General features: G+C 45.2%; 1 protein-coding gene across 1 annotated transcript; it reads left to right on the top strand.

The window, feature by feature from the left end:
• Positions 1-1,602: 1,602 nt before the first annotated feature.
• On the top strand, positions 1,603-4,522 carry CCN1 (cellular communication network factor 1). The gene is made up of 5 exons (XM_007120880.4): positions 1,603-1,906; positions 2,208-2,421; positions 2,771-3,127; positions 3,253-3,464; positions 3,568-4,522. Exons 1-5 carry the CDS (start codon positions 1,844-1,846, stop codon positions 3,868-3,870), a joined length of 1,149 nt encoding a protein of 382 aa, XP_007120942.1. The 5' UTR covers positions 1,603-1,843; the 3' UTR covers positions 3,871-4,522.
• The last annotated feature ends 7,623 nt before the right edge of the window (positions 4,523-12,145 follow it).

The following is a 12,145-nucleotide window of genomic DNA, read 5'->3' as shown; positions in this document are numbered from 1 at the left end:
TAGTAAAAGCTTCTTAGACTTCTGGAAGAGCACTTTTGAATGAATGAAACTTAACTCTTTCCTGCCACAGTTCTCTCCATTGGAGAGTGTTTTCATTGCAATAGCTTCTTATTGTGTTCACTAGAGTCATTCACAGAAAAGTCACACTGAAGGCCTTCTTAAGCAAGACTTCTCAGTCATTTAGACTGAACAGCCCTAAACATCGCAAAGGACAAGGATTTCTCCCAGAGCACATATAAAAGGGAAACTGGCATAATTACTGTGTATGTTTTTATGAAAGTTACACAAGAAGATAGTTTTTTAAACTTTGAAGGAACATTTGTCCATCACACTAAGGGTATTTGAAGTTCAAGTAACTTGATTTGTAGGAGGTCTTCTACTGAATGTGTTGCTGGTAGAATAGGACCTTAAAATTGCTTTTTTTTTTTTTTTTTTACTGCAGAATATTACATCCTAAATCTCTTACTTCTCTGTACTTAGAGAGCAAAGCACTGCAATTCACTTGAAATGGGAGCCTTCTAAATGGTCCCAAGGAAAGGAGTTTAAAAGTCCCGCAAAACTTTCAGCGTCAAGGAGTCTGCTTTTTCCAGAGATCCACTGGGCACAATGGTGCTGGAATCTGGTTTGTTTTTGCAGTATATACAGGTGATGATCTCAGTACAAATCACTCCACGGTGGTCCCCTCCGCTTCTGGATGGCTGCTTAGTTAGCGTCGCCTCCCGCCCGCGGAGGGAGGCTGGAAGGGCTTACCCAGTCTCCCGCATCCGTGAGGAAGTGTAAGTCCGCCTCCCAGAGAGCTCCCTGCGTTCGTTTCCTCTCGGACTTCCAACCCAGGCAGTGGGCTGGAACTAAAGTGGGAACCTCCAAAAACAAACAAGTACGACATACGAAAAAGCGGAGGGGGGTGGGGTGGTTGGCGGACGGGGGAAGACCTCTGCCTGGGAATCTGCCAGACGATGGGGGAAGTTGATTTTTTTTCCCCTTCTCATTCATAAATGCCACCTCGGGTATTAATTTGCAATACACTTCACTTGTCCAATAAACACCATGCCAAAGATTTGGGACTTGATCCGAGCACGCTTCTATGAAGTCCTCAGATAGATTCCTGGCTCCCAGACACTCTCCCTCCCCGTTCGCCTCTCTCAATAGATAACCTGACTCTCACCTTCGCTGTAAACAAGCAAACAGCTCGCTGCCTTCCTGGGTGAGGGGTTCCAAGGCTGCCCGGTCAACTCGGCATCACCAAACAAAACGACTTTTGTTCCTCCTTCCAGGTCCTCCCACCCTCCCAGTCCAGGCAAAGTTCTGAACTCGCCCCCCTCGGCCCTTCCACCATCATCACCACCATCACTCCAAGAAGAGCCCTCCCCAATAGAAGTCGTTATTTAAAGTGGAAAAAACGGAAGATTGTTTTCTTGACGGGTCCAGGACAAAAAAAAAAAAAAAAAAAAAAAAAAAGTGCAGCGGAGCCAGGGGAGGCGCTTGGCAGGAGCCCGCGCCAACCAGCATTCCTGAGATGTTTGAGAATTCTGGAACGCGCAGACAGAGCCGACGTCACTGCAACACGCGGCGCCGCGGCCGGCCCGTATAAAAGGCGGGCTCTGGGCGCTGGGGCAGACCGCGAGCGAGAGCGCCCCCGAGTAGCATCCGCGCCTTCCGTTGCTCCCCGGCAAGGACCTCGAGAGAAGGACGCCCGCAGCCCGCTCGCCTGCCTGGCTCTCGCCTCCCCGCCGCCCGGCCCACCACCCGGCCCACCGCCCCAGCCGCGCCGGCCCGGCCGCTACGCACCGGTGTGTTGGCGTCTTTGCCTCCGCGCTCTCCCAGACCCCTCCTGCGCGCCACGATGAGCTCCAGCACCGCCAGGACGCTCGCCCTCGCCGTCACCCTTCTCCACTTGGCCAGGCTGGTGAGTTCTTTGGCCGCCGCTTCCCTGTCCGCTCTAGCAGCCCCTTCGCCTTTCCCCAGATGGCCCGCGGCCGGAAAAACTAGACTCAGAAGTTCGGCTGGGCGTTTCGGCGGAGCTCTTTCTTTAAGCCCGCCCTGAAGACGTGCCGGGGGGCCCTCCCGGCGTACGCAGCCGCCCGGGGTGGCCGAGCTGGACGGGATCAGAGACCCCCTGCCGCCCGGGTCAGACACCCCCGTCCCTACCCGGGGCGTCCCTCCTGCGCACCGCGCCGAGCCTCACACGTGTCCTCTCCCCCTTCCAGGCTCTCTCCACCTGCCCTGCCGCCTGCCACTGCCCCCTGGAGGCGCCCAAGTGCGCCCCGGGAGTCGGGCTGGTCCGGGACGCCTGCGGCTGCTGTAAGGTCTGCGCCAAGCAGCTCAACGAGGACTGCAGCAAAACGCAGCCCTGCGACCACACCAAGGGGCTGGAATGCAACTTCGGCGCCAGCTCCACCGCTCTGAAGGGGATCTGCAGAGGTAAGATGCTTGTGGTTTGGCCCCTTTAAAAAAAGAATAGTCCCCGTAGTCCAGAAGTTTAGTAATTTTGCGACCATGTATGGTGATGCTTTGTTGTTGGTAGCTTGGCAGAAAGGCACATGATTTCAGCAGTCTGGAATGCAATTCAGTGTGTCTGGGCCCAACGAAAAGCGCATACGGAAAAGTGATTCCTGACTAACTTATTGTTCTGCTCTTGAGTCTCCGGGGAATCGTAGGAAACTTTACCATCAATTGAATTTAGCAGCAGAAAATATGTCTGAGTTTCAGGCCGTCGTACGGAATCTTAACTTTATTCTCTTCTCCCTTTCTTTTTTGGTGCTCTTTGCAGCTCAGTCAGAGGGCAGACCCTGTGAATATAACTCCAGAATCTACCAGAATGGGGAAAGTTTCCAGCCCAATTGTAAACATCAGTGCACATGTATTGACGGCGCCGTGGGCTGCATTCCTCTGTGTCCCCAAGAACTCTCTCTCCCCAGCTTGGGCTGTCCCAACCCCCGGCTGGTCAAAGTTACCGGGCAGTGCTGTGAGGAGTGGGTCTGCGACGAGGATGGTGCCAAGGACCCCATGGACGACAGGGACGGCCTCCTGGGCAAGGAGCTGGCCTTCGATGCCTCGGAGGTGGAGTTAACGAGAAACAATGAATTAATTGCAATTGGAAAAGGCGGCTCCCTGAAGCGGCTCCCTGGTAAGTGAAGACTGAGACATTGTACTGAAACCCATTCCCAGTTTGAAACTTCAGAGAAATGAGAACCTGAATCTGTTTGTGTCGGTATGCCTCTGAGGAATCTTCCCTCTTGTTTGTCCCTCTAGTTTTTGGAATGGAACCTCGCATTCTGTACAGCCCTTCTTCACATGGCCAGAAATGTATCGTCCAGACGACTTCGTGGTCCCAGTGCTCAAAAACCTGTGGAACTGGTATCTCCACACGCGTTACCAATGACAACCCTGAATGCCGCCTGCTGAAAGAAACCCGGATCTGTGAAGTGCGGCCTTGTGGACAGCCGGTGTACAGCAGCCTGAAAGTAAGTGCCTGCGGCGCCGTGTAGACTGGTCCCCTGGGTGAGATGGGAACCTCTCTTCCAAGAAAGAGAAACACTAACTTCCCTTCTCTTCTCTTTCTTACAGAAGGGCAAGAAATGCAGCAAGACCAAGAAATCCCCCGAACCGGTCAAGTTTACTTACGCTGGATGTTCTAGTATGAAGAAATACCGGCCCAAGTACTGCGGTTCCTGCGTGGACGGCCGCTGCTGCACACCTCAGCAGACCAGGACTGTGAAGATGCGGTTCCGCTGCGAAGATGGGGAGACGTTTTCCAAGAACGTCATGATGATCCAGTCCTGCAGATGCAGCTACAGCTGCCCGCATGCCAACGAGGCAGCCTTTCCCTTCTACAGACTGTTCAATGACATTCACAAATTTAGGGACTAAACGCTACCTGGGTTTTCCGGCACGAGGGTGGACTAAGTGGGGAGAGAAGAGTGTCAGCATCACGGAGGCGTGGGTGGGGGCGGCGGGCTGAAGGGACTCACGGTAGAAGGGATGCACTGCTCATTCTTGAGTAGTATTAAGGTATTTCGAAACTGCCAGGTGTGCTGGTGCGCATGGACACTAATGCAGCCGCGATTGGAGAATACTTTGCTTCATAATATTGGAGCACACGTTACTGCTTCATTTTGGAGCTTGCGGTGTTGATGACGTTCTGTTTTCTGTTTGTAAATTATTTGGTAAGCGTATTTTTCTCTAGGCTTTTTCCATTTCGGTTTTACAGTTGTAAAAGGTAATAAGATTAGTTGGACATTTAAAGACTCCATCCTTTGACAGAAGTAAATGGGAGGGGGGGGTCCATCCCTTCCAGAAGGTGACACTCTGTGAGTGTCCACGAGAGGCAGCTATCTGCCTTCTAAATTGCAAACAGAAATCAGGTGTTTTAAGACTGAATGTTTTTATTTATCAAAATGTAGCTTTCGGGGAGGGAGGGGAAATGTAATACTGGAATAATTTGTAAATGATTTTAATTTTATATTCAGTGAAAAGAATTTATTTATGGAATTAATCATTTAATAAAGAAATATTTACCTAATATCTGAGTTTATGGCATTCAGTATTTTTAGAGGATGTTCAAAACCATTGGGGACAATCTAGCTTATGCATTCAATCATTGAAACAGGATTAACTGAGTACCTACTTTGTACCAGGAACTGTTCCAGGTGCTTGGGATAGAGCAGGGAACTAACCTCTAAAAATCTAACAATGATTGCTTTTATATCTTCAGTAGAAAAAAATCTTGGAATTTAGAGTAATCTGTTTTAAAAACATGTATTGAACACCAGGCATTGTACAAAGCACAAGAAGGAATCTGAAGCTAAGTTTGTGATTTAAATAATAATGCTTTATTTTCATAAGAATTCAAAGCCTAAGGGTCTCCATCACCCAAGCTCTTTGAGGTGGGTATAGTAGAGTCATTTATCATTTTAATCACTAGGTAATTGTGCAGGTCCCTTCGGTAGAGGAAACTTTAATGAAAACAGTCCATAACTCAGGCTGCCCACCTCGAAATCCATGGGCAAATTAAGCATGGTTGGATAATGTGATATAAGGTCACTTGTTTATAACTTTATATTTTTCTAATATTCCTAAAACTTGGGAGAACGACTTAAAAATTCACCCATGGTTGGGATCAGAGAAAAAATCTTGGAATCTATAGGAGTCAGTTTGTTTTCACTGAATGAGCTTGAAGCAATGACTTGTGTTAATCCGAATAAGCTGATGATTAGGTAAACATACCGTTAAATGCAAAGGAATGCAAGGAATTTCAAGTACTTTTCCAATAGCATGAGGACCACGCTACCCCACCCCCTTTCCTTTTTAAAATATAAGTTATATTGAGGCGGAGGGAGCAATTAGATTGAATTGGCTATCTAGAAGGTCAGAGGCTAGACGCAGAGCTTGCCTAAAAGAACCCGAATCCTAGGTCTAGGAGAGGTTGAGAAGGCTGTGTTAATGTTTGTGAAAATGCTGGTAGCTGGTTTTAGAAGAATCTACATCTTTAGAAAGCACTGACAATAAACCTTTTATAGAGAGAAGTTTTCCTTTCATCAACCCTCTTGGCTCCTGTTCAAATCCATAGTGAAATATTTCAGTCTGCACTTTGTTAAGAGAGTACTTGAATTTTTAGGCAATAAGAGAAAGTGCTTTAAAAGGGGAGGAGGGGGACTGCTTCTGGGATCCTATAAGAGTGAGTTTTCAAAATAGTTTAATATTGATGCTCCATTAAGACCTACAAAAAAGCACTGCCTAAGCACCTGTTTTAGAGCCTTACTGAAATGCACAAAGGTTCATGTAAATGTGATAGTAAAATCTATGGGCAAAGGCCTTCACTCTTCTGATTCTGACAATATCTTGCCTGAAATATTACACCTGTGCCTACGGAGTAGTCAGTTTTTCCTGCCCGAGGCATTCAAATTTTAAGGTATTTGGAAATTTAAACACCACCTGGCTCAGTCTTGGATGCAGTTAAACTTGTCAGCGCAATAGAACATGTAAAACATACAATAAAGTTGTGAGGATTTTGTGGTGCAATCTTGTTAAACAGACATCTAAATCCATAGGCAAAATTTACACATTCCCAGGCACCAATCCTGAGGTACTGTCTTCCAACACTAGAGCCCAGCAAATTGCTTCTCACAGAAAGATCAAGGAGCAATATTTTATATACCCTTTACGTAGCGAGGTAATATTTGTCAAATTAAGTTCAAATGTGAAACAAACCTAGCATGGGAAAACACTGGATCTTTGGGTCATTAATCTCATCATAAGAAATATACTGAGTAATACACAAGTGCTGATTCTATGTAAATAAGAATACTCAGGGCTTCCCTGGTGGCGAAGTGGTTGCGCGTCCGCCTGCCGATGCAGGGGAACCGGGTTCGCGCCCCGGTCTGAGAAGATCCCACATGCCGCGGAGCGGCTGGGCCCGTGAGCCATGGCCGCTGAGCCTGTGCGTCCGGAGCCTGTAGGGAGGCCCGCATACCACAAAAAAAAAAAAAAAAAAAAAAATACTCAATTAATTTAAAAGAACACAAATATATGCAAAATATGTCCATTTGATTTGGCTATAGAAAAAGAGTGAAGACATTAAAAGTAATTGAGAATAAAATTATGCAATTTAGAGCATATCAGCTTTATCTAGATCTGGAATGGAATGCTGCCTACTTCAAATATTGAGAAAACACAATAAAAAACCGTGTATTGAAAATATAAAATAGAAGTTGCATATATAAACATTCATTATAATGTACATTATATGTAACCTCCATACACGGTAAAAATCTTGTGTTGTAACCGCTTTCCAGTCTAAAAGACCCTGGTGTTCTTGAGCTGTTTTTTTGTTTTGTTTTTGATAGAGATGTAAGCATTGAGAGTTATAATGTGACCCCAGAATCTCAGGAATCTAGTGAATTTTAAGAAATATTCTTTGGGACATTTAGCAGCACAGTAAGTGGTCTTATGGTGATGATTCCCACATAAGCGCATGTGCTGTCCACTCCACAAAGAGTTGCAACTGAATCAAAATTAGCAGAGTACCTTTTAGTTATTTTACCAGTAGAGAGACCAGATATGATTTGTTCACAACCTGTTTCCTGCCTTCTGGCGCTATTTGAAAGTCACTTGAGCAATAACAAGTGTGCAGTGGGACCATGGTACAGAACGAAGCTGTGCTCTGGGCAGGGTGGCAGATGATGCCATAGAAAGAATCCCATCCTAGAATCAGGAGACATGTCTTTTACACCAGCTCTGCCATTAATTTACTGGGTGCCCCTGGGCGAGTTTCTGGATTCTCCTCTGCTGTTTTAAAATGGAACAATAGATTCCCACATTTTTGTCACCAAAAAAATTATTTTTTATATACTCTCTTTGGTGCATTGACTCCCATACCTTAAAAACTTTGTCTCCTCAAGCAACTGACTGTATGAGGTGAAAACTGCTCAGGTCTTTCTGTGGGCAAAAGCACTCATCTCCATGAAGCCTTCGAAAATGTAAGGCCCTCTTTACTCTCTAAAGCACCCCTGGTTATAGGATGTGACAATCCCTGGATCTCACAGTATGTAGGTCCATACTTTTTCCTCTCCCTGTGTAGCCCCAATATCCGGGCCTCATTAAGTCCCTGTCCTAAATAACTCATTCTCTGAAACAAAGCACATTGTGAAGCACAGCAATAATACAAGTGTCCTATGAATACAACAGACTCACTTGTGACTTACTTTGCTGGTGGTGGGCAATGCTCATCCATGTAATCTTACAAAGTGCAATTTAATTAAACAAGTACTTAGCTGCATTTGTTAGTACTTTACACTTCTCATATATTCTGCTCATTTATTCTGAATCCACCCCTTTCTTAATCTAGTGCAAACATCCAAATCTAAGACACCATCATCTCTTGCCTGAATTACTGGAATGGCCTCCTTACTTGTGGCATATTGTATTTTCCAAAGGTGGCTGCAACAATATCTTCCAACCCACATGCCCTTCTGCAATGTGACCCTATTGCTTGCTCGCCCATCAATAGATGGGGTCTACTTCTCTACCCTCTTGGAGCTGGGGGGACTCTTTGACTGCTTTGACCAATGAATATCTAGGAAGTGATGTGATATGGTGCTAGTTCCAAATACAACACTGGCTAGGAGTTCCTACTTCCTTTCTCTTAGAAAGCAGCTTCAATATAAGAGGTACAAGTACCCTGAGACCAGCAGACTGAGAAGCCCATGCCACATGGATAGGTCTGAGAGGATCAGACGCCATGTGGAGAAAGAGGAAGGTCAGGAAGCATTTGGGTACCACATGTATATGAAGACACCATCTAGGAAGTGGATCCTCCAGCCCCAGCTGCCTCACAAGCTGACATCTTGTAAATCAGAGATGAGCTGCCTGTTGAGTCCCCAGAATTCCTGACCCATCAAATAATGAGCAAACCAATATGATTATTTTAAGGCCCTAAATTTTGGGTGTTGTTTGTTACACAGCGATAGATAACTGAAACATCAGTGGTTTCCATTCTTGCCCTCCAATAATCCATTTTCCTTACAGAAGCCAGAGTAATTCTTTAAAAATGTAAATCAGAACAGGTCAATCCTGTTAAGAACAGGAGACTTAAAGGCTCCATGGCTTCCCATTGCTCTTGGAATAAGATTCAACTCCTTACTTGGCACACAGCTCCTGGAACCTGCCTACTTCCTTCATTTACCCTCGCTTACTGTGCTCCCACTTAACTCTTTCTGAAATAAGCCAAGTAAATTCCTCCTCAGGACCTTTGCACTAGCTGTTCCTTTGCCCCAAATGCCAAGCTCCCTGATCTAAGCTTCTTCCTGCCATGCAGTTCTCAGCATCAATGCCACATTCTCAGTAACCTTCCCTCCCCACCCAGGTCCAGTCTAAAGTGGTTCACTACATCAGGGTCGACTGATTTAAATGTTAATCATGTCTAAGAAATACATGACAGCAACATCTAGACTGGTGTTCCACCAAACAAACCAGCACCATAGCCTAGCCAAGTTGACACATAAAATTAACCATCACAGCACCCGTGTAGTAAAACCTTTTGGGAAGAAGAAACTCATGTCCACTCTCTAAACCGGAATGCATTTGAGCATTCAGAAAAAAGCAAAAGTTTTGCTAGTTATACCTACGATCCCTCAAGGCCTCTCACCGTGCTTGTGCATGTATGGGGGAAGGGCTCCGGGATTTATTTTGCGTTGACCAGATAGATGCATGGGGCACCTCAAGAAGGTTTCTAGAACACTAACCCCAAGTTCCATACAGAACCAGCAGGATCCACCTCAACTGAAATGCCTGCAGGGTGGGGGAACAGAGGGAGATCCTTATAAAAGCTCTGGAGAAAAGTATTCTCCAAATCTGCGTGAATACAATAAGACACAGTCCCTTGCTTGCACACACTGTAAGACAGAAGAAAAGTGCTCCATCCTTTGGCTTGTCAGGCAAATCCTCATTGTAGCAATGAAACCACAACACTGTCAGTGGCTGTTTAACTCTTCCTACCAGATTTTAAATTTCTTAAAGAGTTTTGTCAATGAATGAGTACCAACTAAGAATAGATTGAAAGGAGTTTGAAAAGGCACAACTAGAATTTGCTTTTCTCTTCTCCATGAAGATCTGGAGCTTCCAAGTCTCCAGATCTTCATGGAGAAGGGAAAGCAAGTTTGTCCTACATTGCTCTACCGCAGAGGTCCTTAGCTGGTGGCTTAAGCAGGATGGGGCAATAAATATGTTTTGTTCAGCCTGAAGAGAGTTTATAAAAACTGGGATTTGTTGCCAGTATTTGAAAACTGAGTATTTTTTTTTTGAAGTTCAAATTTCTGGGGTTTTTTTGGAAAAATTCATAGATCTGGCAGCAGTGGACCTTGGTGTCCAAGTGGCAGTCTGCACATGGTGGGAGCTGAGCTGCAGCTTCCCGCCTTAGAGTGGGTGCTCTGCAGTTCACCAGCGATGGATGGAGACGGATGGAGATGGATGGAGAAGAGATACGTGTGTATCCTTGCAGTTGGAGGAGCTGAAGGGCAAGCAGAGATGATCTTTAAAAATCCAGACTCTAATGAGAATCTACTGTATAGCACAGGGAACTCTACTCAATGCTCTGTGGTGACCTAAATGGGAAGAAAATCCAAAAAAGAGGGGATATATGTATACGTATAGGGGATTCACTTTGCTGTACAGTAGAAACTAACACAACATTGTAAATCAACTATACTCCAATAAAAATTTTTTTTAAAAAGTAAAAAGAAAAAATCCAGACCCTTTCTAAAAAAGGCACAACTAGAGCACCACTTTTACTATGAAAATGCTTAGAAAAATGATTCTAGGCATTGATAAACCTGGGAAAGAATAGAGACCACTTCATTAATTTCAAGACATTGTGGGGCTGTAAACATGCCCCGCCCCCCAGCTTCCTTCTACCATTCCAGCCTGCGTATTTCTGTGGAGAAGTGTACCTATTCCATTTATAATACCATGTCACATTTTCCAGCTGACACTGGGTAAGTTGATCAAAGATACACACCGCATCCTGAACCTCCGCTGAATTTAACCATCTATTTTTATAGTGACCAAAGAGCCAGTAGAATCATTACAGATAGCCAGGGGGCTTGCTCTAGAATTTATTTTTAATGACTCAAAATGCTTACTTCAAGTACTGTCACATAAATAACACTAATTTTTCAGAGGCATTCAATGAACTCCAGAGAGATTGAGGACTTTCCTGAGTAGTTATAGTTAGTTAGCAGGGTAGAAGGTAGACCTCAGGATTTATTCTCCAAGCTTATCCCTGACAGAGGCATTCGGGGCGCAGGAAAGCGCTTGGGTTACAGGGAAGTCTGGCTGGTTCTTGGTGTCACCATGGCTCCTGGGAAGACTTCCGCCAGTGGATTTCCTATAGGAGAGTCAGCATCCCCAGCATCGCATGGCAAGGGTGACGCCCTTCTCCAGCAAACAGAGAATGATTCAACATTGTAAAAAATTAGGTCTTAGGTTAAGGAGATTGGCTAGCTTTAAAAAAAAAAAAGTTGCTCATTCATGGAAGGAGTTTAAATTATGGGCTCATGAGCAAAACTTTCAGAGAGGTCCCTCGCATGTTCCAAATTAGTTTTTTCTTGGAAAGGAGACCATGTCTTTAATTGACTTCTTGCATTCAAAATGATACTTGGCCTTTTAAAATATTCTCTTTAGGGCTTCCCTGGTGGCGCAGTGGTTGAGAGTCCGCCTGCCAATGCAGGGGACACGGGTTCGTGCCCCAGTCCGGGAAGATCCCACATCCCACATGCCGCAGAGCGGCTGGGCCCTTGGGCCATGGCCGCTGAGCCTGCGTGTCCGGAGTCTGTGCTCCGCAATGGGAGAGGCCACAACAGTGAGAGGCCCGCATACAGCAAAAAAAAAAAAAAAAAAAAAAAAAAATTCTCTTTAATGTTTGGTTTTTTTCTTAACAAAAGAAGGCATACTTATACAAATTCAATACTATAAGAAATACAGAATGTCAAAAATGAAGGTCTCTAGTAAACCCTCCCCTTCACACACATACCCACACGCAGCCACTTTTAAGTGCATGGTGTGTATTATCCTTCTAGATTTGGGGTGTGCCTAACCTGGTATTTATTATTATTATGATGATGATGATGAACAAAAAGAATAGACTATACATAGAGCTTTACATTTACTATACCTTGAAAGTCATTTAGTGTTGCTACGTGTTCTTCTTCCTCAGTCACTGAAATAGTTTCATAGACTTTCACTGTATTATTGATGTGCCATAATTTATTTAAATACTTGGTGTGGGGACACTATTGCATGCTCACCTCACAGCCACCCCCCATTTCCTTGACTCTTTGCTAGCAGAGCCCCAGTTTTGTTCAGGCGTTCCCCCTTCCATGTGTTCAGGGAAGGAGTCCCCTGTTTTCCCCCTAACCCCAGGGATTGCATCAGGACTGGCTTTGGTCAGCAAAATGGTCTTACTTCCTTATCAACAATAGGTTATGACAATTCCGATACTCAAGGAGATATCCCCTGGGGGAACTTCTGAGAAAGGGTTTCCCTGATAATAAAAAGAGACTAGAAGAGGCAATGCTTTTCTTCTTTGCTGGACATCACCTGCCTTGAGCTCAGGAGGGAGGCATCACTGATACACTGAAGATGGCAGAAC

The sequence above is a fragment of the Physeter macrocephalus genome, chromosome 4 (assembly GCF_002837175.3).
Source record: "Physeter macrocephalus isolate SW-GA chromosome 4, ASM283717v5, whole genome shotgun sequence".
Classification (NCBI taxonomy): domain Eukaryota; kingdom Metazoa; phylum Chordata; class Mammalia; order Artiodactyla; family Physeteridae; genus Physeter; species Physeter macrocephalus.
This window is presented reverse-complemented; position numbering and strand designations above follow the sequence as displayed.